General features: G+C 32.9%; 4 protein-coding genes across 6 annotated transcripts; 3 read left to right on the top strand and 1 right to left on the bottom strand.

Moving 5' to 3' along the window:
* The first annotated feature begins 43 nt into the window (after positions 1-43).
* On the top strand, positions 44-3,729 carry LOC107415281 (polygalacturonase At1g48100). The gene is made up of 6 exons (XM_016023580.4): positions 44-847; positions 1,752-1,883; positions 2,141-2,356; positions 2,477-2,684; positions 2,780-2,970; positions 3,069-3,729. Exons 1-6 carry the CDS (start codon positions 563-565, stop codon positions 3,468-3,470), a joined length of 1,434 nt encoding a protein of 477 aa, XP_015879066.2. The 5' UTR covers positions 44-562; the 3' UTR covers positions 3,471-3,729.
* Positions 2,359-6,928, bottom strand: LOC107415274 (peptide deformylase 1B, chloroplastic). 3 transcript variants are annotated; one of them, XR_007240529.2, is made up of 7 exons: positions 6,620-6,928; positions 6,381-6,519; positions 5,894-6,086; positions 5,375-5,485; positions 4,799-4,861; positions 3,240-3,414; positions 2,432-2,635 (listed from the first exon to the last, which is right to left on the bottom strand). XR_007240529.2 is itself a non-coding variant. In XM_048472779.2 (6 exons), the coding sequence occupies exons 1-6, from the start codon at positions 6,837-6,839 to the stop codon at positions 2,597-2,599; spliced, it is 765 nt and encodes a 254-aa protein (XP_048328736.2). In that variant the 5' UTR covers positions 6,840-6,928; the 3' UTR covers positions 2,359-2,596. The 3 variants fall into 3 exon arrangements, 2 of the variants coding, with proteins under 2 accessions (XP_048328736.2, XP_048328735.2); XM_048472779.2 differs by lacking the exon at positions 3,240-3,414 and having other exon boundaries at positions 2,359-2,635; XM_048472778.2 differs by lacking the exons at positions 2,432-2,635; positions 3,240-3,414 and adding an exon at positions 3,860-4,398 and having other exon boundaries at positions 6,620-6,923.
* Positions 6,929-11,062: 4,134 nt separating this feature from the next.
* Positions 11,063-14,524, top strand: LOC107415305 (ADP-ribosylation factor). The gene is made up of 7 exons (XM_016023610.4): positions 11,063-11,224; positions 11,851-12,042; positions 12,386-12,456; positions 13,192-13,311; positions 13,563-13,681; positions 14,034-14,115; positions 14,261-14,524. The coding sequence occupies exons 2-7, from the start codon at positions 11,895-11,897 to the stop codon at positions 14,264-14,266; spliced, it is 546 nt and encodes a 181-aa protein (XP_015879096.1). The 5' UTR covers positions 11,063-11,224; positions 11,851-11,894; the 3' UTR covers positions 14,267-14,524.
* A 7,110-nt stretch (positions 14,525-21,634) lies between these two features.
* On the top strand, positions 21,635-25,421 carry LOC107415291 (MYB-like transcription factor EOBII). The gene is made up of 3 exons (XM_016023591.4): positions 21,635-21,911; positions 22,048-22,177; positions 24,769-25,421. Exons 1-3 carry the CDS (start codon positions 21,773-21,775, stop codon positions 25,097-25,099), a joined length of 600 nt encoding a protein of 199 aa, XP_015879077.2. The 5' UTR covers positions 21,635-21,772; the 3' UTR covers positions 25,100-25,421.
* Positions 25,422-27,611: the final 2,190 nt, after the last annotated feature.

The raw sequence follows: 27,611 nt of genomic DNA, 5'->3' as shown, positions 1-27,611 counted from the left end.
AAAACCACATTCCTTCGCGACCACAAATTAATTAGCTTACACAAATTGAATTAAAAATATATAATAAATAATTAAGAATTCAAGATTGTCTTCACAGGGGGCAATTCATGTTTGATGTGGAATCTGAAATCAGCGTATATATATCGTATCAATTTCTTAGTTGGCAAAGAATGATATTGTAATAATATTTATTCAAGTAAAACTCATAAGCAAAGTCATGTGAGTCATTTGATGAATTAATTAAAAAGACAAGATTAGATAGATATACAATCAATTTATTAATTATTAAAAAAAAAAAAAACGAATTGCGTCAAAATATTGAAAATCAAGATATACGGCCTTGTCGTTATTAAACTGTATTGTTCATGTGTGCATAGTACAATACCCAAAATTTGCTCTTTGCCTGCCTATATAAATTGTCCCACCTATCCCCCTCCTTAGCCATTAAAGGAAAAACAGCTCTCTCTCTCTCTCTCTCTCTCTCTCTCTCTCTAGCTTTCTCTTTGTCTAAATAATCTCTCATCTTTCTCTATCTATCTCTCTTCCTCCCCAAGCTAGGAAGATGGTGAGTAAGTTAAGACTAAAAGACATCTCATTCATGGTTATTATGGCTTTACTAGTTTGGCCTTCATGCTTAAAAACTTGCCATGCAAGAAAGGGCAAACAGAACTGGAGGCCAAGCAAAGAAGCACCGTTTAGAAAAGAAACAGCAGCAGGCAACGGCCGCGGAGTCTCCACGTTGATAGGAGGCAATTACATAACACCACAAAAAGATGGTGGCAACTCCGCCATTTTCAATGTATTGAACTATGGTGCTAAAGGTGATGGACATGTCGATGATACAAAGGTCATTACCTAATTCATAATTAACAGCTTCTCTTCATAATATATATATATATATATATATATATATATATGTATATTTACATACTATATGCATGTAAAAATTTTATCTCTGGCCTGATTACATGTATATACCATGAATTACATGAATTACATGTAATCAGCACAAAACTTTTGTATGCATGTATTGCTTTTATATATACTATATATTATATATATAAACCGTTTCAGTACTCTGTATAACTGCTGTCATGTTTATCTGCTGCATATATATTTCTTCATTTGAGGAAAAGATCATTGATAATCACAGACAACTATTGCTTTGATAACATGTTACATGCTCAAATGTCAAAAATGTAAGCCTTAATAGTTTAATATTGAAACTAAGAAGTAAACTTAATTATATGCAAGCAGTATCTTCATCTGCCAAACCCATGTTCTGTTATGATTATATATATATGTAACATTTTAGGTAGGACTTGGGAGACTCGGAGTTCTCCAAAGAGGAAATGTGTACCTCTTAACACATTTTCTGTTGTTAATTGCTTCTATTGGAAACGTGATCAGCAGTCAGCTGACGGCAGGATGACAAAAATAATGTTATGCAGACAAATCAAAAAATTCTCACATGATCAATGGAGGTTATAGTCAATGAAAGTAATATATTATATAGATATTAAAAATTTTAAAATTAAGCAACTTAATTTTAATTATTTTACACGTTCCTCCCATTGGAGGAATAGCCAATATTGAAGACCAAGACTATATGTACAAAACCAAAGACCACATTTTAGTCTTATAAACATCATGATGATGTTATAACTGTCTTTACGTTGTTAATATTAACATGAGTGATCATAAACATGATCTACACCGTAGAAACTGACCGATTAATTAATCCAAGGCAGGCATTTGAAGCAGCGTGGGCAGCAGCTTGCAAAGTGCAGGCATCAACGATAGTTGTTCCATCAGGGTCTGTGTTCCTTGTCAAACCAATCTCTTTCTCCGGGCCTAATTGTCAAACCGACATAATATTCCAGGTGAGCCATGCGCATCTTCATAGGCGTATGCATATATTCATTCTCTCATCCTCTATAATTGTGTGACTGTGTAACGTTAAGCAACATTCTTAAAATAATCCTAGACAGATTTTTCCCGATGAGAGAAAAATTATATATATATATATATATATATATACTAATACATACTAGAATGTTGTAGACGCATGTGCCAACAGTTTTCTTGTGCATTCAGTCAGTACTAATCAATTGTAAAATACATTTGGGAAATGAATCAGTTGGATGGCAAAATTATAGCTCCATCAAGCTCTGGTGCTTGGGGTTCAGGTCCTTTACAGTGGATTGAATTTTCAAAGCTTCAAAGAATCACAGTGAAAGGTAAAGGTGTCATTGACGGACAAGGCTCTGTTTGGTGGAATGATTCGCCCACATATAATCCTTCAGATGACAACATAGAGACTGACGCTACAAAAATGCCAGGCACCAAACCAACGGTAAATAACTATATGTGCGATATTTATTAATTACATAATTAATTAACTTTAATAATTAATCTCCCATTCTGTGGGTTTATTTTTAAGTGATTAATGAATTTGTGTATTGGATATGCTCAGGCTCTGAGGTTCTACGGAAGTACTGGAGTGACAGTGACAGGAATTACAATCCAAAACAGCCCTCAGACCCACCTCAAATTTGACGACTGCAAGGATGTTCAGGTTTCAAGCATAGGTGTTTCATCCCCTGGTGACAGCCCCAACACAGACGGAATCCACCTGCAGAACTCCCAAGACGTGACCATTTTCAGCAGTAATCTTGCATGTGGTAATTCATAATATATATATATACATATATATATTCAGAGAGAAAAAAAGAAAACCTAATTCTATAGTAAATTTTCCAATTATAATGTTGTACAGGAGATGACTGTGTATCCATACAAACTGGATGCTCAAACGTATACATTCACAACGTGAATTGTGGACCTGGACACGGAATTAGCATTGGAGGCCTGGGGAAGGATAACACCAAAGCTTGTGTTTCAAACGTCACTGTTCGAGATATCAAAGTTCAAAACACCCTCACTGGAGTACGAATTAAGACATGGCAGGTATATCTACAATCTGTTTAATTTAGATGGAATTGACCCCACCGAAATTAGACTTTGATCTGAGCCTTTGATTTCTACTGGTTTTTGATTCATGGCAGGGAGGGTCAGGATCAGTGCAAAATGTCATGTTCTCAAACATTCAGGTTTCTGAAGTAAAAACAGCCATAATGATTGACCAATTCTACTGCAATGGTGGCAATTCATGTGCAAATAAAACCTCTGCTGTGGCAGTTTCAGGCATAAACTACATGAATATTCAAGGAACATACACTGAGCAACCAGTGCATTTTGCATGCAGCGACAGCTTGCCATGTACCGGTTTGACTCTAAATACCATTCAGCTAAAATATGTTGAAGAAGGCAACCATCCACGTGACCCTTTCTGTTGGGATGCATACGGAGAGCTCAAAACTAGCACTGTCCCTCAAATTGACTGCTTGAAGACTGGCAAACCATCAGGCGGCGGCACAAATAAGTACTCAAATACTGATTCCTGCTAAGCTTGGTTATAGCCTAGCTAGGGAATTAGCTAATTAGGAATACATATTCAATACGAATGCTCTGGTTTTTCAGACCTTAATGTGGAGGATACAGGGAAGAAAAAATAAAAGTGGAATTTCTAAGAGTATTAATATAAAAATTACTCATTGTTACAATATAAAATAAACCATATGGCAAAATTATGGAATACGGTTATTGTATGTGTATCAATCAGCGGCACCATTCATAAAACCAAAAAGAAAAGAAGTAAAAAGTAAGAGCATTTACGCATAAGGTAGAGAAGAAAATGGCAGGCAATGACTTCGGTAAAAAAGACAAGCACTCATTTGGCTTTAACATCAAAGTAGCCACCATGTTTGTTATAAAAATTTGGGATCTAAATAAAATATAATAAAATAAACAAACATAGATTAGTTGAAATATGAGATACAGAGACTCATAGAAACTGCCAACTCATAATCGGTTTGCTAACAATCACAGATAGGAAATCAGAATCCAATTCTCTCCTTTAGACTCTTTGAACAAAGCTTCCTTTGACATTCACAAATACAATTAATAGTACCTTAGACATTCCCATAGAGAATAAGTGGGTTGGACAACTCTCTAGCACTGACAACTTGTAAATATAATCTTTTTCATCTAACTCATTTCACATTTCATGTGTCCAAACTTTTTCTTTAAGTAAGAAGGTTTGCGTAAGTAACAAGTTCAACATCAAGCCAGCATTCAGCTAACATTTCTAATTAAGCAAGCAGCCAAAGAATATAAACTGCTTCAATTTATATGGAAAGCCTGATGTTCATGTCAAGCCATTTATCATCGTGGTTTTCCTTTTCCAAAACCAACAGCAACTTTCTTACTTTGGCGGGTTTCAATCTTTTCAGGACTACGACATCCTGTCTTATCCTCGTACTTCTTTTCTAAGGCCTGCCATCGTTAGACAAGCAGTTAACAAATTTTAAAAAAAAAATAGTTTGTAAGTCTTTACACCTATAAATTGAAAGAAATCCTCAACACATGGAGGATGATTATAATTCATAAATGGAAGAAAATTCTTTGATAAGTAATAATAAAGGGATAAGCGCTGACCACAAGCCTAACTATGAAAAAGTACTAGTTTTGATTGCTCAGGAGGTGCAGGGCCTTAGAAGGGAATTAGCAAATAGCAGATAGCTCATTCCTTATTCACCTTTATCCAAAGACACAATCTCCAACGAAAAGAAAAAGTCCGCTAAACAAATCACAAGAGATAGGAAAAACTAGCTTGGCAAAGGAAAAAAATATTTGTGGCATCAGAAAACGTGACAGCTGTTGGTATGTTACTCACCTGTAGCTTTGCACGAATAGTGTCAAGAACTTCATCACTCATTCGATCGAAGAACAGTACACCCTGCATATTAAGTAGCTATTTAAGAAAATTAAACTTTGGGGAATACTGGAACATAATGATATCAATTATTTGCTCTAAAATACATATTACGATAATCTTTAAGCTTCACTTAAATGTCTTTCAGGATATGTTAACATGTAAGATCATTGTTTTTTTTAGAGAAAAGGAGAACATCAGAAGGAATGCTGTGAACTGATTTTGGCATGTACATTTTGCAAATTTTCCTCCCATGGACACAACGTTTTGGTAACAGGTTCCAAAACCATTTCACATGTGGGTAACTAATTGGATTTTGGTAAAGCTTTAACTCTACAAAGTGCCACGTTGGGTCAGCTTATTTCACAGTCAGCCATTTTTTTAGAACCAAGTCCGTAACTGGATCTCTGTAAAGCTTCAAGTTTACAAAGTGGAATATTGGGACATGCTTATCTCACAATCATCCATTTAAAAGCCTGTTCTAAAAGCATGTTTGACGTTCTATTAGATAGATTCAATCAAAGCTGAGTAAAAGACCTGCAAATGATCAAATTCATGCTGGAAAATCCGTGCAGGAAGACCTGACAAGCTGACTGAAAATCTTGCACCATTTATGTCTCTTGCATCAATCTTTATAGTTTCTGGTCTCTGCAAACAGGGAAATGGAGAGATGCAAATTCAGTCAAAGAGATAATATAAAACAATCGAAAGAATCTGCAAATCCCAAAACAGAACTAGAAGGCATTACATATCCAAATGTAATAAACAGCCTCAACAAAATGAAATTAAGAGATTGCAGCTTAGCTGTTATGGATGATATCTATAATAATTTTTTTACCCTGACCAAACAAGAATTCAGGAAACAAGCAGGAATGAGGAAAAATGCCAACTTTAGCGAGTTTGTGAGAATTGTATTCAGTGAACAAGACACCAAACCGTATTGAATGCGTATAAATTTTGCTTTTCTTCTAAATTCAGTCGTTCAGAATCCAATTAGAATGTAAGATCAATTTGCAATAATATAGTAAAGGGGAAAGACCAAGCAATTATAAGTACCTCTACATCAGCATAAATCCCTGGGAAAGATAAGCAACCTTCATTAAAGAGCACTATTTTCTTTGAATATTTGTTAACTCTTGGATTTACAAGAACAATTTCCTCTCCTTCACCGCGTTCGCCGACTGGATTAAAGACCATAAGTTGAACATTAATTCCTACTTGGGGTGCCGACAGCCCAATTCCATCGGTTCTGTGGAAAAGGAAGCCAACAAGTATTGTTCACATTCCTGTAGATAGCCAAGGACTCTACATAAGCAGTAACCTAGGGGGGAAAAGGCTTTATCCATAGAAGTTCCATAAACAACGCCAACATAGAAATTCGAAATAGCTTCAATTGAAGCTCAACAAGTTATGAAAAAGCATATAAACTTAAAAGGCAATATTTTTGCACAGATTCATTCGTTAACTTCTTGTTCTGTTCAGCAATTGGCTAAGCAAGTAAGGCACTGATTTGTAGCTAACAATAGCAATTTATGAAACATACTTGTACATTATATCGAACATATCACCAACTAACTTCTTTAGATTGTCATCGAACGACTCTATCCGCTTGTTCTTCGCTCTCAGTATTGGGTCTGGATATTCCACGATTCTGAGCGGTGCCTCATATCGAAGATCATCAGCTAAAAAAACATTGAAGTTTCACCACAAAATTAAAACAATTATTTTATTTATTTGTTTTCTTTAAAGTCGTTAAATATTTCGAGCTTTGCAAAGACTTACGAGAAGCTACGTCGTCGTCGTTGACAGAAAAGCCTCGCTTAGCCTGCGCAAGGACCGGCTTTAATGGAGGTTTCAAGGCGTTCATGGAGGAGAACAGCCGGCCGGTTGAGCATAAACAACTGAGCTGGAAGAAGTCGGCTGAAAAAGTCGACCGACGAGTCAGAGTGGGATAGAGAGCTTGCAAAGAGAGAAGTGAGTGGAGCCTAGCCGCACGAGCCATGGCCACGAAAATGGCCTATAACGACTGCGTATGGTTGTTTTGACAACACGGGGGCTCCGATTTGCAACGGTATCCTTGCAATTATCGTTATTTTGCGGATGGTTGCCAACTTATGAGGAGTTCAATTTTACCCCAAATCACTAACAACTTTGTTTGTTTTTTTACTAGAAAAACCACATCGAAAATTGCAAAGATGACTTATTAGTATTTCTTTAACATTCTTAGTATTTATTCAAAATTCTCTATTATGAAGCAATCTGATCTCAAATTATCTATTTGAAGATTTTAAAATATCTATAACAACTTTAGAATCATTTTCACTAATTCCACCTTCTATTGAATTGGTTTTAAATAATTATAATCTATTTGAAAGTGTTTTTCAAATTAAAATAAGTGCTACGGAAAATAAATAAAACATTTGGTCATATAGTTGGTAAAATATTAAAAAAGTGTTTTTTTTAAAAGAAAAAAAAAAGCATTTTATATGAACCACTAACTTTAATACTTTTTCCCAAGAAATGCTTCCAAATGAAAAAAAAAAAAAAATTTAATGCATTAATTAAAATATAAAAATATTAAATATGAACTTAAAAAAATTTTTATATTATAAATATTTTACCACAAATATTTATTAATAAAAGTGCTCGCAAAATAAGTGATATAAAAAATAAATGTTCATAAAAATATACTTCTAAACACACTCTTGTATGGCCTATGGAATTTCAAGCATTCCTATTGTTGATTTACTTCTATCTTATGTTTCATAAAATTGGCTCTTGAAGGAAATTAGAGTGAAAGCCTTAGACCAAATATGTAATATATGTGCTTATCATGTCATTGTTTTATAGTAATAAAAATTAATTGTAACTTCCTCACATATCAAAAAAATTGTCAACGGTGGAAATGTGATACTCGGCTAAAATAGGTAAGAGGAAAAAAATAATGAATGAAATTAAGTAGTGAAAATACCAACATATATTATATATATATATATTTTTTAAATTTAAGAATTAATATGCCCAAACAATCAATAGGCACTTGTCCACAAAAAGAAGAAAAAAAAAACAATATGAACGTTTTGTAATTATGTATAAAATAACTTGATCACCAATAATTAAAACATCTCCATATACTTTTCATAGGAGCGGGATTGCCAAAGTTGAATTAAGGTGCAATGACCCTAAAAAAAGAAAAAGAAAGAAATATTGAATCAAGGTGTTATATCCTTTAGTCTATACTATAAGCGAGAAGGGCTCCCAAGTTTTGGTCATGTTTTACTGTTCAAAATGGTTCCAAAATGACTATTTTTCGTGCGTTTTGGCTTTTCTTTTCCTTGTTTTTTACTTTTTTTTTTTTTAACAATTTCATTTATCCAAATCTATCCTCCATACTGGTGAGATCCACATTTTATGCTTCTTTTTTTATTTTGCCATACAGGTGTCAGGGGTTGTGGTATGGCATGCATTATGGTTATGATGACTTACAGTATGGTAAGGATAGAGTTGGTGTACTTTATACAAAATTCTGGACTTCATTATTGTATTTCAGAAAAATCTTTGCCTTACCATGTAAGTAAAGATTTTGATTTATAATATTTTAAAGCCTATTTCCTTGGTTTTCAGTATTTAAATGCCATTGGCTTTTTTTCTTTTCTATTTTTTTTTTTTTTGTTTTCAGCTGTTCTCTCCCCCTACTCTCTTTATCAGTGACGACAAAGAACCTGAGGATTGTGTTATTCACTACAAAATTGGTAACTTTAATTTTTTCCATTCCTTTGTCTTATTACTTAATTTTCTCGTGCATTTCAATTCTTTTGTGAGTTCATGAATTTCATTGTGCATGAATCTTTGCATTTTTCATTGCTTTTGTGTGCACATGCATATGATTTATATTTCAGTTCTTCACCCAATATCACATATTGATATATGAAAAACCAATATGTATTTATGTTAACAAAAGGACTAGCTTGTCTGCGTAGATTATCTCAAACATCCATTTTTTGAGAGCTCTAACAACTGCCAGAGCATCTGTGTTCCTCATTCTATGATCTTCCCTTATTTCATTATTTGTTTTAGAAATTGCAAAATGAAATGTAGCATATTCAACAACCAACCAAAATCTAAATAAAAAAACTTAGCTCGGCCAGACATCAGTTAGTTCGGCCAGACACAACTTAGCTCGGACAGACATCAGTTAGTTCGGCCAGACACAACTTAGCTCGGACAGACATCAATTAGTTCGGCCAGACACAACTTAGCTTGGACAGACATCAGTTAGCTCGCCCAGACACAACTTAGCTGGGCCAGACATCAGTTATCGGCCAGACACAACTTAGCTCGGACAGACATCAGTTAGTTCGGCCAGACACAACTTAGCTCGGACAGACATCAGTTAGGTCGGCCAGACACAACTTAGCTCGGCCAGACACAACTTAGCTCGGACAGACATCAGTTAGCTCGACCAGACACAACTTAGCTCGGCCAGACACAACTTAGCTCGGACAGATATCAATTAGCTCGACCAAACACAACTTAGCTCGGACAGACATCAGTTAGTTCGGCTGGACACAACTTAGCTCAGACAGACATCAGTTAGTTCGGCCAGACACAACTTAGCTCGGACAGACATCAGTTAGCTCGGCTAGACACAACTTAGCTCGGACAGACATCAGTTAGCTCGGCCAGACATAACTTAGCTCGGACAGACATCAGTTAGTTCGGCCAAACACAACTTAGCTTGGCCAGACACAACTTAGCTCGGACAGACATCAGTTAGTTCGGCCAGACACAACTTAGCTCGGACAGACATCAGTTATCTCGGCCAGACACAACTTAGCTCGGATAAACATCAGTTAGCTCGGCCAGACACAACTTAGCTCGGACAGACATCAGTTAGTTCCGCTAGACACAACTTAGCTCGGACAGACATCAGTTAGTTCAGCCAGACACAACTTAGCTCGGCCAGACACAACTTAGCTTGGACAGACATCAGTTAGTTCGGCCAGACACAACTTAGCTTGGACAGACATCAGTTAGTTCGGCCAGACACAACTTAGCTCGGCCAGACACAACTTAGCTTGGATAGACATCAGTTAGTTCGGCCAGACATCAGTTAGCTCGGCCAGACACAACTTAGCTCGGACAGACATTAGTTAGCTCGGCCAAACACAAGTTAGCTCAGACAAACATCAGTTAGCTCGGATAGGCCATAAGTTAGCTCGGACATCAGGCAGACATAAATTAGCTCGGTTGAAGAAATAATTCCGCCTAAATGTCAAAGTCAACTCGTTACCTAATTTACGATTGATTTTCTTTCTTTTTGGATTTTTATTTATTTATTTTCTGTACAAATAACTTTAAGAAGGTTTTTATTTTATTGTAAATTAATTAATTCCTAATTTAATATAAAGGAATTAATTAATCAAATTTAGATTAGGAAAGGAAGTATAGTTGTAGCCAACTAGGATTCTTTATGTGTGTGGCCGGTTTTACCTAGGGTTTTTGGGGTTTATTTTGTTTCTTTCAAAGCCTATTTAAAGGCTTAGTTATCAATAACAACTAACTTTGATTTGATTGAGAAAATACTTGTGAGATTAATTATGTCTTTGTTCTTTGAGAACACCTAAAACACCATTAGAGAATTGGTTGTTTTAGCTTGACTTATCAATAGGTTTTCCATCCCCTATTGTGGCATCTACATTATACCAAGGTTTCTAACCACAGGTTGGTTAGGGGTTGAGGTCAATTCCATTAGAACTTGAACTTAATTAAGATCCGGACTAATATAATACAGGTTTAGGAGCAGGTCGTCCTAGGTTCGTATCAGTTGGAAGTGTTCTTACTTCAAAATTATATGATGCGATTTGGATATTAAATTTATGAAAAACTTGGGATAAAATAATTAATTTCTTTATGTTTGTTAATAATTTAAGATTAAATCCTTCTAAACAAATTGAAAATTGTTAATTAAAAAAACTAATTTAACAATTTTTTAATTCAAACTTTTCCATATTACTTAAAAGCTATTAAACATTCAAATTTTAATCTAAACCACGTGCATCATCGCACGTGGCCATATCTAGTTCTTTTAAAAATAAGGGCATAGACGCAAAATCCAAAAACTAGTTTCCAAAAATTCAACGGTTGTGATTGGAATCCAAAAAAGAATTTCACGGTTCTGATTCCATGGCAGCATTTAACATGCAACGGCGCCGTTTGCATAATTCCATGGGCGCACAGCGAAGAGTCCGTTGTTTACCGCGATAAGACTCTGACGTGCCGACTTAAAAAGAAATCGCGGCTGGTCGTTGCTCTTTCTCTTGCAGTTTAGATCCTTCATTTCCTTCTCCAAGCCCTCCATCCATAGCAGAGAGCCTGAGACTAGAGGTATGGTCTTTTCTACTTTCCTCTTTCTGTGTTCGATTCCGACTTTGATATCTTTTTTTGACCCTTCAATTCATCAAAATCATCATCACCTTTCCTTGGATCTCTACCCTAGATTTCCCTAAACGTTGGTTTTCACATATAATTCGTTTCTATTATTTCTCGATTATTTAAAATTTCGCTGTTCTTGATCGCTTTCTTTTAGTTTTTTTTTTATTATTTTTATTTCCACGGTTTTGGAGTCTGTTTTCCATTTTTATTTTTAGGTTCATTCAGATTTTGTTGGAAATTTCGATTTTCCATTTTTTGAATTTCATTTCAGCCACGAAATTTTAGCCTAATTTGATCTGATTGAAGTTGTTCTATTACACGTCTGCTGGTATGATCGGATTGCTACTTTTCTGTTTTCGAGTTGCTAACTGATTGATGTAATATGTTTATGAGATCGCAAAAGGTTTATGTTTATTTTATTGTTTCTCTTTTTCAAAGTTTCACTAGTAATTATGACTTGATGATCGAGCTTTGATATCTCCTTAAAGATTCCGTAAATCCAACGCTAGCCCTTTTTGTTGTTTGGCCTGTGATTTGCATGCGTGCTAATTTATCTTTTTTGGGTCTGTATGTCTCAGCGTTTAAGCGATTCATAGCCTATTAGAGCCCTGAAAATTTAGAAATGGGGCTTACCTTCACCAAGCTCTTCAGCAGGCTTTTTGCCAAGAAAGAGATGCGAATTCTGATGGTGGGTCTTGATGCTGCTGGTAAGACCACCATCTTGTACAAACTCAAGCTCGGAGAAATCGTTACCACCATCCCAACCATCGGTGAGCACCTTCTTAAACCTAAGTAATTCCTTACTAATTTTCATATGCAAATTGTAAATTATTATTAATTAATGATTGATTTTAATATCCATTGGAAGCCTTTCAAGTTCTGCCCGCTTATTTCTAGGTATGTTTCCGTGGAATGTATAGCAATGCATGAAAATGCTCTTTGTATCCTGTAATTGGTGAAATAGGGAATAGCATGTATCCGGTTAGGCTTTATTAATCATTTCTTCGATGGAGAGTAGCTTAGGTGATGATTTATGCCATTTCTTTGCAAATTGGAACGTCTCATCAACGTTTAGTGGACTATCGTTTTAATCATGGGAATTGTTCTTTGCAGGATTTAATGTTGAGACTGTTGAGTACAAGAATATCAGCTTCACTGTTTGGGATGTTGGTGGTCAGGACAAAGTACATATCACTCACACACTCTCTTTCTCACTCTCTATGAATATGATTTCGCTGTTACATTGCATGTTTTGAAGTCTCTGTTATTGACCTTCAGGATCATGATGTTCTTTGTTTGTTTCTGATACAGACATAGTGTTGGTACTTTGACAAAATTTCTAAATTTCGCAGATAAATAGTGCAGCTACTGTAATATGGATTGTTTTTATTTTGGTAGATGGAAAAGTTATGGTTGCATAGAAATTTGGTCTTTTGATGTCAAGATGCAGTTTTTGGCGTGTTCTAGCCAAAGCACAATTTGAGATTTTTTAACTAATAAGCAGAATTAGAGATTTGTAGTTGTCTCTGTGCGTATACGGAGATGCCATAGTGATCTGTGTTTGATTGTTAAGCCTATCATAAATAGTATATGATCTATAAATGCCGTTTTTAACAAATATGGACACATAATAATGGATGATATATATATATATATATATATATATATTTCCTTTGATATTAAATATCTTGTATGCTCATGACCATTCAAGACGATGCCAGATAGCATTTGATATCAGCAATTGGGCATATGGTAGGTGCCATGCATGTATTAGCATTTTCTATAATCTGTTCTGTAAATAATTAAATCGGAGCTTATCATTTATTGTAATTATGTTATGCATTTTCTTTTCTTGTGTACATTTTTTCTCAAGATCTATATGTAGAGATGGTTAGTTATGGAGTTTCCTTTTCATACAGATCCGTCCACTGTGGAGGCACTACTTCCAGAACACTCAAGGTCTTATTTTTGTGGTTGACAGCAATGACAGGGATCGAATTGTTGAGGCAAGAGATGAGTTGCACAGGATGTTGAATGAGGTAGTTACTTCTTGTGTCTTTTATGTCCATTCTGGTTACTTATGTAATGAATTTTATATTTTCCTTTTTCAATATTTTATGATGTCTTTGACTATTTGGCTGAGGTTATACCCTATGATTTTATGTTTACTGCTGATATATTATGACATCACACTTTCTATTTGCTTGATACTTTCTTGGAGCTGCGCATTATTATTTCCATTCTTTTGTCGGGTGCTAGAATTTGGATGAATATTGTTTACACTCTCCAGGATGAACTGAGAGATGCTGTTTTGCTTGTATTTGCCAACAAACAAGATCTTCCCAATGCGATGAATGCTGCTGAAATAACTGACAAGCTTGGTCTCCATTCTCTTCGTCAACGCCACTGGTAAATTGTCTTCCGATTTTAAAAATGCAATTTTTACTTCATTTGTGTAAATCTGGTAGAACCATGAATTTTCAAGTTTCTTAATTTGTAATATATACATACTAGCCAAATTATGGGACTTAGAGGACACACGCACACATCTATGTCACTGTTGTGATGGGTTCTCTTTACAACTATTTCTTTGTTCTTCTAAACTTTAGTTGGATCTAACTTAACCAGAAAAATTTTGAAATGTGTTTTTCTTTACTCTCTTGCAAAGATTTAGGATAAAATTGAATTTAGACATCGTAAATATGCAGATAGAGAATCACAGCCTGATCTCTTGCTGATGTTACGTGAGTTTTCTTTTCAGGTACATCCAAAGCACATGTGCAACCTCTGGAGAGGGCCTGTACGAGGGTTTGGAGTGGCTTTCAAACAACATTGCTAGCAAGGCAAGTTCACCAAGAGCAAATCTAATAGATCCTACATTCTGTTTCAAAGCACTACAAGATCCATGCATATAGATTGTGTTGTATACAAAATTTTTAGTTTCAGAAATGTCTGATTTCTGACTTTTTTTGTTTCCTTTCTTTACAGGCGTAAGACAATGAAGGATTTTCGTGTTTTGCCTGAAGGCACTGCGTTTCTGGGGAAGGGTAGTTTTCTTTAATTAAGTGAATGTTGTAATGGCAGAAGGTTTGGCTAGACTTTTATGTAATGCGGGTTTGTATAATTTGCTATTTAGCTATACTTTAGCTGTAAACAGAGCTGGCTAATGTTGTTACAATTACATTCGGCATAGCCATGGTCAAATTTATCTTGTTTGCCTCATATATATATATATGTATATGCTTTATTGAAGATCAAATCTTTAAATATATCTTGTTTCCCTGGACATGTTTTACGGAAGTTCAAAGTGTTTGGAGAACAGCCAAATGGAAAGGCCATTTAGGCCTCTGCCTAAGGCCCAAAAATACAATTTTTCCCCCTTTGTTATTTATGTGAGTACCAAGCAGACTGTTACTATTTTGGTTTAATTCGTTTGAAAAAGAAAGGCCCAAGTATCCGTAGGATTTTGTTTTGATAGAAGCTTAGGGGGTGAGGTAAAGGGTTATTTAGATTGTGAACGAGTTATAAATTTAAACTAAATAGTTCCATGATCTTTGATTTAAATGCCACGCTCTTTAGCTCGTAAAGCGATTATGTGAAACAATGAAGTTTTTTTTAAATAATATTATTTTCTTTTAGAAAAGGATAAATATCACTTAATCTCTTATTTGCTATTTTTTTAATATTTCATTTTTATTAGGAAAAATATCAATATAATTTTTTTACATTTCACTTTCCGTTCGATATAGTATCATTTTTAAAAATCTTTAATAATAAAATTAAAATTTGATCAATTTATTTTTTTAATGAAATTTTTTTACCAATTTTTAAAAATAAAAAATAATGAAAATTATTCATAATTAACTTTTTTAAGAAAAAAATAATTTTAAATGTATTAAACTTAACTCTTGAATTTATGTTTGAAACAATTATAGTTATTATATATAATTTTTATTAGATAAATTGGAAAATGGAGATTTTACCACCAATATTTTAAAGATTTAGCGATTTCAGAATGAGCATGTATATATGCTCGTGTCTCTATGTGTGTTATTATTACTATTATTATTTTTTTCCAAAGTTCTTAGAAAAAAAAAAAAAAGGGGGGGGGGTCAAAAGAAAGATAAATGGGTCAAATTTAATTTTTATGACTAAGAATTTTGAAAAATAATATTATATTAAAATAAAAGTAAAATATAAAGAAATTATAAAATACTTTTTATAATAAAAATATAACACTGAAAAAATAACAAATTAAAGGTGCAATAATGATATCTACCCTTTCAGAAAACAAAAAATGAGAGCATAAGAAGTTGGTGTAGAAAATAAGTAGAATCACTTCACACCTGCACATAAAATTGTGTTAGGTTGAGACTCGCGTGGGAGCTCAGTGGCTAGAGCACTACAGCCCGGGCAGTGGACGCTCGTTCGAGTCTTGAGGGGAAGGGGAGGCCCGGGGACCGACCAAAAAAAAATAGAATTGGATTAGGTTGGAATTAATTACTTTTTAATAATATGCTAATAAAACCCGTTGTAGGTGAGACCCGAATTCCACTTGTATCCAGATTTCCAGATCAACTTTGTTATGGGGTCCACACAAATTTGGAAGATAAGATTTAAAAATGATCCGTTTCCTTTTTTTTTTTTTTTTTCCTTCTGGATTTTTATTTTGGTGAGATGGCCTAATTTCAAGTACATGTGCCTACATAATAATACATGGGACCCGTTAAAGAATCCTCGCCTCTAATTGTTCAAATGTTCATGTGCCCGTCCAATGTGTACTCAAATCCTTTACTGAAGTTGTGGGATTAAGTTAGAAAAATTGTTTGAAAAAGGATAAAAAAAGCAGATCACTAACTTCATATCACATGCACATTGAAATGTATAATTTTTTTAATTTAGAAAGAAAATGTATAATTTTAATTTGTTATTCTACTCTTTATTTAACAGAAAATAAAAAAAAAAAAACAAAAAAGATAAACTATTAAATTCTTATAGCATAGTATTAGAACATCTCTAATGGTTTTATCAATTAGAACTTATATGATAAGGATAAAAAATATTAAAAACTTAAAAAATATAGTATATATCCATCAACAGAATTTATTTAAATTTATTCAATTAATCATTTTTAAATTTTTAAATAAAATAAATTGTCATACTAGGGAGATGAGAGAAGAGAGGAGACAAAAGTGACTGAATTGGTGAAGAGAGAAAAGAGACAAAATGCTGAATTTATGACAAGTAAAGGATCTATTAAACAACTTTTATTTTTCTTACTGGCACATCACCTTAACAAATTTCTTATACAGAAGGTTTTTTTGAAATACTATTTGTTCATATGACAAATTGTTTTTTTTTTATATGAACAAAACCAATGGATATTCCATTGAAGTTGCTTTTAGGAATATCAAAAATATTATAAAATCTTTACTAAGATGATATGCCAATATGACAAACACAATTAAATATAAATTAATAAAATAATAATAATTATTTTTTAATAAGTATTTTAATAGATTTTTTTAATATCTCTAACATTATTTATCTTTACATAATTGAAAATTAGGTTATTCAAGTTCTTTTTTTTTTTTTTTTTGTTTTTTTGCCGTAAAACTTATTCATGTTCTTGAACATGTAAAAATCATTTCCCTTTGGTGTCTTTCCAATATATATCTTTTTAATTTATCTATATGTAATCTAACTATTTACTTTTTGATCCCGTAAATTGAATTCAATATAATTATAAATTTACATAATTTGCATAAGAAGACTTTGAATATAAATTACCAATACTTCATTCAATGTATATATATATATATTGATAAATAGGGTTGGAGGGTTTTAGATCTTATTAAACTCAAAATCTGGTTGGACAGAGATCATTGTCGTTTGGACAACACTACTCATCATATTATTAGCCACCAATTTTTTCTGTCACATAAAAAAATAATAGTAATTAAAAAATATGAATAATTTTCCTCTTCACGTTTAATCTATTAATTCATTTATTTTCAGTTATACTTTTCAAATTAATTGAAAATGAAAAAAAAAAAATCTGCGTAATATATAAGAGCTGATATATTAGGTTATAGACTACACGTGCACACGTGCACAAACATGTAAGCCCGGATTACATGGCAGCCTTAAGACCAGAAGTTCGAGATCTTAATTTGAAAGCCCAATGAATCTCATAAGATTTGAGATTGCGAAGGAAGAGACACCATTAATCCATAATATCGTTATTGTTTTTCATAGATTTTAACAGTTGAAGACAGCTTAATCAGCCATTAAGTACCACAGAAAATATATGTGGTTGGGGTTGAGTCCTTTAGTGCCCCTAAATCATGCTTATCTAGATGTTCTCACATGCTTTTGTTCCTTCGACTGTGGATATTGGGTCCCTTTACAACCACTTTTCTAGCCACTAATTTCATGCCCAATTGTCATTGGCTTTATCTTAAGCACTAGTTTCTTTACCAACTTACTTTAGTTCAGAAACAAATTAAGCGCAGACGTTTATCCAAACCCAATTGTACTCTAATCGCCAAAAATGGTACTTAAAAAACTTATAAGATTTTTAGAACTTTCCTCTGCTCCTTTACTTCACTATATAACGCGTGAAATTAGGCAAGCTCTCCAAATTAAACCTTCAATTATTTCTCTCCTGCCTATATATATGTGTGTGTATATTTTGCCCAATGATCAAACTTTAAATTGAAGTGAAAATTTCTCCTCTTTTCGTTTTCCAGCAGAAAATTCCAGAAATTTTTTTTCTTCGGTTTTGATTTTGTAAATTGTTTTATTCTTGAAGATTTCTAAATTGCTGAATATTCAATATAAATTTAAGGCTAACGCGCCTTAAAGGTTTAGTGGGTTAAACTGTTTATTGTCAAGAGAGATATAATCTATTTAATACACGGTGCCATGACATGGGGTTTCTAATATTAGCATTGGTCTCCTTAAACTTTTAGCAAAGGGTTTCAAATATATGAAATGCTTGGGTGGGAAAATTAATTAAGGAAGAAGGGTTTTCTGATTTAGTAAGATAATGCTATTTGTTCGAGGGAAGCTTGTTAGGAATTAGTCTTTTCTAAATGGGATTTATTAGTTTTTTAGACTAGACCAAGAGTGATGATACAATACATGCCAATTTGACCTTCTTTGTACTTCTACTACATAAGCTTTATGTGGATCACAGTCACTAGAACCTAATTTACAATCTCAAATCTTTCATTGAACCAGTTCGATAAAATTGATTACTCGATTGTATCATCTATTCATATATATATATATATATATACATACATATATATATATATATATATATATTTTAATGTTTCATAGAGATTTTAAGATAAATAATTTTCCTGGTAAGTGCAAGCAAAACATAATGTGAAGGTCTCATTTAATTATATATGGTTGGCACAGATCATGCATACTATATGGTATTTTTTTTAATTTTTTAATCATATACAATAAATTTTCTTTTCTGATCTTTCAAACATCACGATTTTCTAAATATAATTCAAGTGTCATATCAATTAAGTCAACTCTATTTGACATGCTTATGTAGTGGACTCAGACTTAAATATCTAGATTTTTTAATCTACGCTTCCAAAATTTAAATATGCCCCACTTTCCTGAGAGGGGGAAAAAAAAATGCCTAATAAATAATGGTAAGAGCTCCCTAGCAAGACAGAGTTAAATACCTAATTAAATATTAATAATTATATATTAATCATTAATAATTTTAATATTATATAACTATTAATAGCACGTGAAATGAAATTAACTCAATTGATATATTATTTATACTCATAGAAATTATAAACCTATATTCTAAAAAAAGTACAAAATAATAATTCAAGAGGCCTAAATATACTTCGATAGCCCTTATGTTTTTTTATTTGATCTTTTGCATTTGATTTAATTTGAGTGCCGCTATCTACACGACCAAAATTGTTTCTCATGACATTTTAAATAAAATGACTAAAAGCCCCTTTTTTGGATTGTTCTTTTTACACGGTAGGAATTTCTCCTCCTGCTGCCCTTTTCTAAAAAGTTAGAAAAACTCCTTCTTCTTTTTTTCCTTTTTAAAAAATTTAAGTTATTTTAATAAAGCTTAATATTTGATTCCTTAATTCAATATCAAACTACCTAAAAATGCGTTGGCCTCAAGCTCTGGCATGCAACACACACAACAAACTACTAGCTACGAGAGGGGATCAGCGACGGCTAGAGAGCTAGCAATGGCTTCCATTAAAGTGTATAATACCTTTTTCCTTTTCTTTGTTAACTTGATGCTAGAATTGAATATTATACAAAATTGGTCCCCTTGAGAATCGTTCCGTTCTCATACTCACTAGTTCATTTTTGAGAGCAATCAGGTGATATTGAGGTGACTAACAAAAGGGAGTGATCAAACCCACTAGAAAATGTTAACAAAAAATTTACGAGCAAGATGGTAGTGACGTATAATGTTTAATTGTTAATAGAATTTGGGTGAATCATTAGAAGAAAAAAAATCTCGAGCATTTTCGGTTCTGTACGTTTAAGGAATCAGATTTTTTTTTTTTTGGGGTGTATATATAACGCCCATCAAAGGCGCTTCTTCCAAGAAGAGATGGCAATGGGGCTTTGCTGGAGCAGGGAAGATATTTTATACGAGTGAGGAAGAATGTTTCAGTTTCTAGGGGAGTTTTGTAAAACAAAGCAATAAGTTCATTACTTAAAGCAAATAGATTATGACAGCGAAGATGACCTCAGTTCACCTCTGGCTGTATTCATAATTCATTAAAAAAAAGTCCCCTTCTACCTTCCTTTATTTTTGTTGTATACGGTATTTATATAGATTTTTTAATTGAATAACATTTTTTTTTTGCTGCAAAAATAATAAAAAAGGTGTACAAATTAAAATCGCCAACAGTAAAAATGAAATCTAAAACATAATTTACAAAAAATAATAAGTTACTATTTATCACCAATAATAATAATCAGTAAGATTTTATTAATATAATAATTATTAATGATAATAATAAATTTTTTATTTTAAAATTTTAATTTCAAACAGTAGATTTTTTTAATCAGCAATTCAAATTGTCAAATTATAATATCAGGTCCTTAATGATTGTGATCAATAGTATTGGTGCAAATAATATTTTTTCTAACATATATGCCATGTGCCACCCTATTTTTTAAGAAAAGAAACTAAACTCATTATAATTACTGTCAGTCAAAGACAATCTCATCCCTCTAGTTTGAAATAATATTAGTCACATTTATCCTTACGTACCCAATCTTTTAAAAATAAATATATACATATATATATATATATATATATATATATATATATATATATATATATATAATCTGTCAACTCTAGGTGAGGTCCTCCATGGTAGTATATCTGCATATATATATATATATATATACACTTCCTTTCACTTTATTTTTTACATAACAAATTTAAAAAGAAAAAGAAAAAGAAAGATAACTATCACCTAACTTGAAGAGAAAAAAACATATATTAGCATCCAAATAAATTCCACTCTCCATCGTGCATGTAAAATATATGCATACACAGTTATATATACAATGAAAATATATTTGTGCGTAAGGTACAATTAAAATCAATAGAACGTGCATGCAGCTGCGTATGCATATGCTTTCAAAACAATCAGTTTGTTCTCTACATTTTGATGCAGTTTATAGACTAAAAGATGGAAGAATATATATTATATATGGCAACCGAGCTTACCGAACAATCTTCTTATAAACGTTACCTACGTGGTAATTATATATTGGTCCCTCTATATATATATATATATATATATGCCTGCCTAATATTATTTTATCCATTTTCTTTGCATTTTTTACTAAATCACGGTCACCTTCTTTTATTCTGCCCGACGAAGGAAGCTCTGATCTGTACACCTTCATTAACCATGCACGTGATAACGTAATGGACTTTGTCATATTTTTTTTGTTTCTTTTTTACAAAATTATTTTTTTTGAGCTAGATATTTTATATTCTATATATTTATATATATGTATATACATATGTTTACAAGTGCATGCGTATATATTCCAAGTATGTGATTAATATATAAAAATGAAATTATATCCCAAAATATGGTCAGCCATGGAAACATGCAGTAGTTTGATATCATGCATGCATATATATATGTATATATATGTATATATGTGCATGCATAAAAATCAAAACGATAGTTAGGTTAGAAAGCTCTCTTCTCTCTCTCTCTCTCTCTCTCTCTCTCTCTCTCTCTCTCTCTCTCTCTGTGTCTATTAATTAACACTGATTTATATTGATTAGTGTCACAATTTATACCACGCTCTTTCTATAAAACCCCCCCAAGCTACCCCATTATCTCTTATCTTTTCTCACTCTCCTTTTTTTTCTTTTTTTTTTTCTCTTTCTCTCTTCCTCTTTCACTTCCTCTGATTTTCTCTCTCATGAAACAAATTACACAATAAATAATGGATAAGAAACCGTGTAACTCATCCCAGGATGCTGAAGTGAGAAAAGGTCCATGGACCATGGAAGAAGATTTGATTCTGATCAACTATATTGCAAATCATGGTGAAGGTGTTTGGAACTCCCTAGCCAAGGCTGCTGGTAATTACATTTTTAACCCTTTAATATATATATATATATATATATATATATGTATATACCTTTTTTCTATAAAAGAAGTTGTTCTTAATTTGAAACAGAAACCCTAATAGCCATTTGTTATCACCTTACTGTACAGGTCTGAAACGTACCGGGAAGAGTTGCCGTCTTCGTTGGCTAAACTATCTACGACCGGATGTTCGGAGAGGAAATATTACTCCTGAGGAACAGCTCTTGATCATGGAACTGCATGCTAAGTGGGGAAACAGGTATGTTCATATTCTTACGTAGTATTTGTATATATATTTGACAAGGAATATTCCAAAGGAAAATAAATATATATTGTTCAAGAAGAATAATGATATGGATTTTTGCAACTTTTTCATCTACTTTGAACCTTTGTGGAAGACAAAGAAGGAGTTCCTTTCCGATTTTTATACAGGGTTTTTGACTACTTCCTGAACATTTGACACTGTTTGCATATGGTCAGAAAGAGAGGAAAAAAAAAAAAAAAAAAAGAAAGAAAGAGAGAGAGAGAGAGAGATGGATTTTGCAAACGTGGGAATTTGAGTTGTTTCATGGACACGAAAAAGATTGCCAACACATGGTCTTTTCTTTTGTTGAATTTGTGGCTATCAAAAATCGGTTTAAAATTATTTTCTTGAATTTCCATGGCCACCAAAAATCCATCTTCCTCTCTTTCCTTTTCATTTTTTTTTTTGTTTCTTTTTGAAAAGAACTCACCTTCCTCTTTACTTTCTACAATTTGATTATTCTACATAGTTTTTCACGTTCTACAAAGATCTCATCATCTAGTACTTTTGATTAACAAGTGCACAATTTTTTCCTTTCAGCCTCTCTCCAAGTGAAACTTGGGCATATTATTATTCCACCTGGGCCTGCTTTCCATGTAGTTGCATATATATATATATATGTAGGAAAGTCTTAGATCCATAATCAGGGCGATTTCATTCATTAGCAGTAAGAAAACAAACTATTTTCTTTATCCATATTTATTTAAGATTCTCAATTTTTGTGAAGTTTAAACTTTTAAATATAAGATTTTCATATCTTGTATATTTATCTACCACTGATAAGATCTAAATACAAGTTTAGACGAAAGCAGGGCATGTGAATTTTTTAGTCTCTTCTTCTTCTTCTTTTTCAAATTTTTTAGATCAAAGAACAAAAAAATCATGGGAATTATTATGATGGAAAGATTAAATTACTACGTTAGAAAATGTGCACTCCAAAACTTTGATAATCAAAGCGAAAGCTAGTAATTAAACAGAGTATAATAAGCTTTAAAAAATGTTGTCATATCATCAAATTGACAAGGGGAAATGTAAAAATTATAAACACCACATGCTATGAATATAAAAAAAAGCACGTTGTGAATTGAAACAGAAACAGAAGATTGGACAATAAAAGTTTTCCATTTTTAGCTAAACCCACATCAATTGGTCACATGTTAAACCTCCCTTTCAGAATAAAGAGAAAAACGCTTTTGCTTTGGTTGAAGTAGACACAAACCATATTGTTTTGGCTCTTCTAGACCACGCTTGGACCCCCTTGTATTTTAGGATGCACACATGAAAATGGGTTTCACTTACATTCAGCTAGCCCCTTCCTCTCTAAAATTCCAAACTACCCATACGTTAGTGAAAAGAAAAATAAGCATATTATAAGGAAATATGTATTATCTTAAAGCCCACCATGATACATCAAAATATGCCAATTTTAACAAAATATTTATAAGCAATAAATATTTTATTTATTTATTTATTTTTGGTATATTTTAGAATTCATAGCGACATTATTTTAATTAGTTAGCCTGCTTCTAGGAAAAACTAAGAAAACAGGGGAAAACCACAGAAAGTTATTCAGTTTAGAATATTGTTCATCTTTTGGACAATTTAGCAAACACTACGAAAATTGAAGAAGAAAAAGAAAAGCCAACGTACCTAGATAAACATAATGCATATTTGCGTAGGCAGAGATAGCTGATTTCGAAGCTCTCTCTGATGTGAAAATCCTTAGGTAAGATTTTGAAGTATGACTAACCAAACTAAACGTGAAATTTGGAAACTCAATTGGTCAAGCATGGAGCTATAAACAATATCAGTAAGATGCGGGTGGTATCCCATTGCAAGGACCTTTGAAATGGGAGGCATAGTTTCCCTTAAATAAAAGAGTCCAACTTGGAAGACTTTAATTGTCAGCCGTGGAACATGGCCTCTAATAATTCTAAATTTATTTAACTACAACAATCTTTTGTTCATCGGTCCTTTCCGTGACATTTAGTCCACAGATTACAATCTTTTATTTGTTTTATTGTGGTTGAATTTCTGCTTGTATATATAAATATATATATATATATATATATATATATATAATATTTTTATTATGACTAATAGTAAAGTACATAAATAATTCATTCATAAATTTATGCTGATACTATAAATTAAATATAAACTAATTAGCTAAAATGAAAATCTACCTAGAAAACATTAAAATATCTATTCTCCTTCCCGTTTTATATATTAACACTCTCGTTCATTTTGATCGTTTTCTAGTGAATTTATTTTCTGGACATGTACATTCTGATTAATTGCTCCCGCACATGATTATCTTTTTAATTAATTCGGACTTTGAGTGGAACTTAATTATGCTATTGTTAATTACAAGCACAAAATTGGAGAAACTAGCAAGAAATTATCTGTATCGAGATCAAAATTTAATCTAACATTTATTTACAACGAACAGATATTAATATATGCTTTCTGCTGAAAATTCAAGAAAAGTAACAAAAAATTCTTAGTCAAATTGTTCAATATTCATTAAGTGTCCTTTGTTGCAGGTGGTCAAAAATTGCAAAGCATCTTCCAGGAAGGACAGATAATGAGATAAAGAATTATTGGAGGACTAGAATCCAGAAGCACATTAGGCAAACCGATCAGAACATGAACCATGGACAAAGTTCCGAGATGATGATCGATCAGCAGGCAAGCACAAGCCACGTATCAAGCTCTGCAGATCCTATGGAGACCTATTCTCCTCCATCCTACCAAGTCAAAATGGAGTCCGATCATCCCTCCGCTGGCACTGCTCTTCCCGTCCTCGCTGATTCGAATGACAGCTATTGGAGCATGGAGGATCTCTGGTCTATGCAATTACTTAATGGAGATTAAACTAAAAATAACTTCATATTAATAATCATAATTATCATGGTCCAGCTTCTTATTATATAATTAGGTTTGTTTATAGTTGGAAGTTAGTAATATCCATATGGTATTTTGCATCTAATTAAGTATGGTTTGTGTAAGAGGATCATATATATATACTTTGTATCCATTATATAGTAAATGAAAAAATATCTATATATATTTGGCTTATATATAATATTTCGAAGTTATATGATTTAAGGAACATGTATATAAGCCAATAAGATCACTTGTATATGTATCATGGTTATGTGGACACCACCATTACAAAGGTAATCTCTTTCTCTTTTTTCTGCTTTCTTATATTGATTAGTGAGATATATATTTCAGATAGTCGTACTGAAAATGATAGCGCGTAACCTTTGTCTTATTCTTATCAACAGATTGTAGCCCCTTTATTTATTGGTAATAATATCATGCATTTGCCTAATATAAAGGTACGTACTTGTTAATTGCTTAATTTTCTATTATATATAAAAAAAAAATGGTTTAACTAATTCATTACTACTCCTACTGGGCCTATATAGTTTGAGATAGAGACATGAAATTTAGTTCTACACCATCCAATTGATCTCATCGTGTAGCTTGAGAATGACAATTTCTTAAAGCTTTGTCTTTACAATTTAATGGGGTTGGTATGTGTTTTACTGGGATGGATCTTCGTGCATGTTATTGAGATGATAACCCTTCACATGGACTAGTACGTATGATCATGATCATAATCATCCATATATATATATGCCATACATGAAGATACATACCCATACATTACCAAACTGAACCCGTACGAAATCAACACGTGTACAGAGAGGCAACATATAACTATCATTATTGTCAAATTATATCTCTTCTTTCCAAAGTTGTGCATGGCCATGCAATGCTGAAATCCGACGTGAGCCTAACTCTTGCAGTGACTACAAGGAAGTTTTCACATGCTCATGATAAATTCGTACATATCTTCTTGTCCAACCTATTATTAATATACTACTGTTATTAACATTAATTTACCGCATAAAATTCGGAATCAGAAACAGAGAAATTAATCTGATTAGAGTTCTGGAAGTTGGTAATTAATTTAACTTTCCTCCGGAAAATTGTTAGGAAGTAGTCTAATAATTAAAAAAAAAAAAAAATCCTAATTAACACTTTGGGTTTTTTCAGACAAATTGGTTGCAATTTCTTTGTATGGAGATATTGTATTATTGTGTACAAAGTTAGGTGTTGACGATGACAATGGATGAGTGAGCATTTACAGCGGTATCAAGTCTGGACTTCATAAGCATCCCAACACTTTCAAAGAAAGAGCCTATAAGAGAACTTCAATCCCTCCTTTCTCTTTGAACTTTGCGCTGTCTTTATATGGCAAAAAAGGTTAAATGAGAAGAGAGGGATATATTGGTTGTTTGTGGGGTTTCACAGCTTTGTCTTAGGTCATAGGAAAAGGATTGTTCACATATCTGAGCCGCTTGTTTATTTATTCACGTGTTTAATATGCTGAAATCAAATTGATAGAGCTGTCATGTGAAAGATGAGGGAAAATTCACGTGATGGGTCGGCCATGACCGCAAAAAGAGAAAGAAAAGGTTTGGGGTTGAATGAATAAGATGATGATTAAATGATACAAGGCCCACGAAAATTAGCCAGGTCATCTCTTAATTGGGTCTTAGGGGGGCCCACTTTTGTTTTCTTAAACCCAAAGCAAGGTTTTTGATTGTATATTAAGATATGATGATGATTTTGATCATGGCATATGGCGGTGTGTGGTGGTGGTGATGGTAGAGACAGATGAATATAAATGTGGGATCGTAATTGGTCGATGAGCGAAGTGGGGTTGACATGTGGGGGTTATGAAAGTGAAAGTTGTTTTTGTTGGACAAGGAATTGGGGGTGTTTAAATGCGTAAATGAGATGCATATGTGTTGGTGTTTGTTGGAATTCATGTTCTTGTTTTTTGGTTGGGAAAGACTTTTACTTTTCGTGTGATCTACTGTTGCATACATGCATGTGCCTTCATATATGTACCTTGCCACAGTATATGTTTTTATATATATATATATATATTCGTTTCTTTTCCTTCTTGTTTTTCTCCATTCTATATACGAGATTTAAATCTACTTTTTTTCCCAAGAAAATTTTATGTTCACGCTGTTAAAGCTCTAAAGAAAACATCTTTATAACTTTCATTTGGCTATCATATATCAATTTTCTTATTGTAAAGCAGTTTGCCTAATTGATTTTTTTGTTTGTCCTAGCCAACACTAAAAGGGCTTTGGGCACGAAGAGGTATATTCATGGATTTTGATCCAACAAGAAACTTGGTTCGAGGCCCAACCTTCCATTGAACCAAAACTGTTCACGCAATGAGGTCCAATTTCAAAGCATTTGGAGCCTGGCCCACCTGAAATTGGGAGGTCGTTCTTGCCATTCTATGGTGAGCTTGTGATCGCATTAGGGAGTAGAGACAAGACGCTGACAGCCA

This window comes from Ziziphus jujuba, chromosome 4, assembly GCF_031755915.1.
Source record: "Ziziphus jujuba cultivar Dongzao chromosome 4, ASM3175591v1".
NCBI lineage: Eukaryota > Viridiplantae > Streptophyta > Magnoliopsida > Rosales > Rhamnaceae > Ziziphus > Ziziphus jujuba.
This window is presented reverse-complemented; position numbering and strand designations above follow the sequence as displayed.

Coding starts and splice junctions, on each gene's coding strand:
- LOC107415291 (XM_016023591.4), top strand. CDS start 21,773: ATGGATAAGAAACCGTGTAACTCATCCCAGGATGCTGAAGTGAGAAAA. Junction 21,912..22,047: donor CTCCCTAGCCAAGGCTGCTG/GTAATTACATTT, acceptor CTTACTGTACAG/GTCTGAAACGTACCGGGAAG. Junction 22,178..24,768: donor CATGCTAAGTGGGGAAACAG/GTATGTTCATAT, acceptor CCTTTGTTGCAG/GTGGTCAAAAATTGCAAAGC.
- LOC107415281 (XM_016023580.4), top strand. CDS start 563: ATGGTGAGTAAGTTAAGACTAAAAGACATCTCATTCATGGTTATTATG. Junction 848..1,751: donor GACATGTCGATGATACAAAG/GTCATTACCTAA, acceptor AATCCAAGGCAG/GCATTTGAAGCAGCGTGGGC. Junction 2,685..2,779: donor CAGCAGTAATCTTGCATGTG/GTAATTCATAAT, acceptor AATGTTGTACAG/GAGATGACTGTGTATCCATA.
- LOC107415274 (XM_048472778.2), bottom strand. CDS start 6,839: ATGGCTCGTGCGGCTAGGCTCCACTCACTTCTCTCTTTGCAAGCTCTC. Junction 6,520..6,619: donor CGACGACGACGTAGCTTCTC/GTAAGTCTTTGC, acceptor ATGTTTTTTTAG/CTGATGATCTTCGATATGAG. Junction 5,486..5,893: donor GGATTTATGCTGATGTAGAG/GTACTTATAATT, acceptor CCCTGTTTGCAG/AGACCAGAAACTATAAAGAT.
- LOC107415305 (XM_016023610.4), top strand. CDS start 11,895: ATGGGGCTTACCTTCACCAAGCTCTTCAGCAGGCTTTTTGCCAAGAAA. Junction 12,043..12,385: donor TACCACCATCCCAACCATCG/GTGAGCACCTTC, acceptor TGTTCTTTGCAG/GATTTAATGTTGAGACTGTT. Junction 13,312..13,562: donor TGCACAGGATGTTGAATGAG/GTAGTTACTTCT, acceptor TACACTCTCCAG/GATGAACTGAGAGATGCTGT.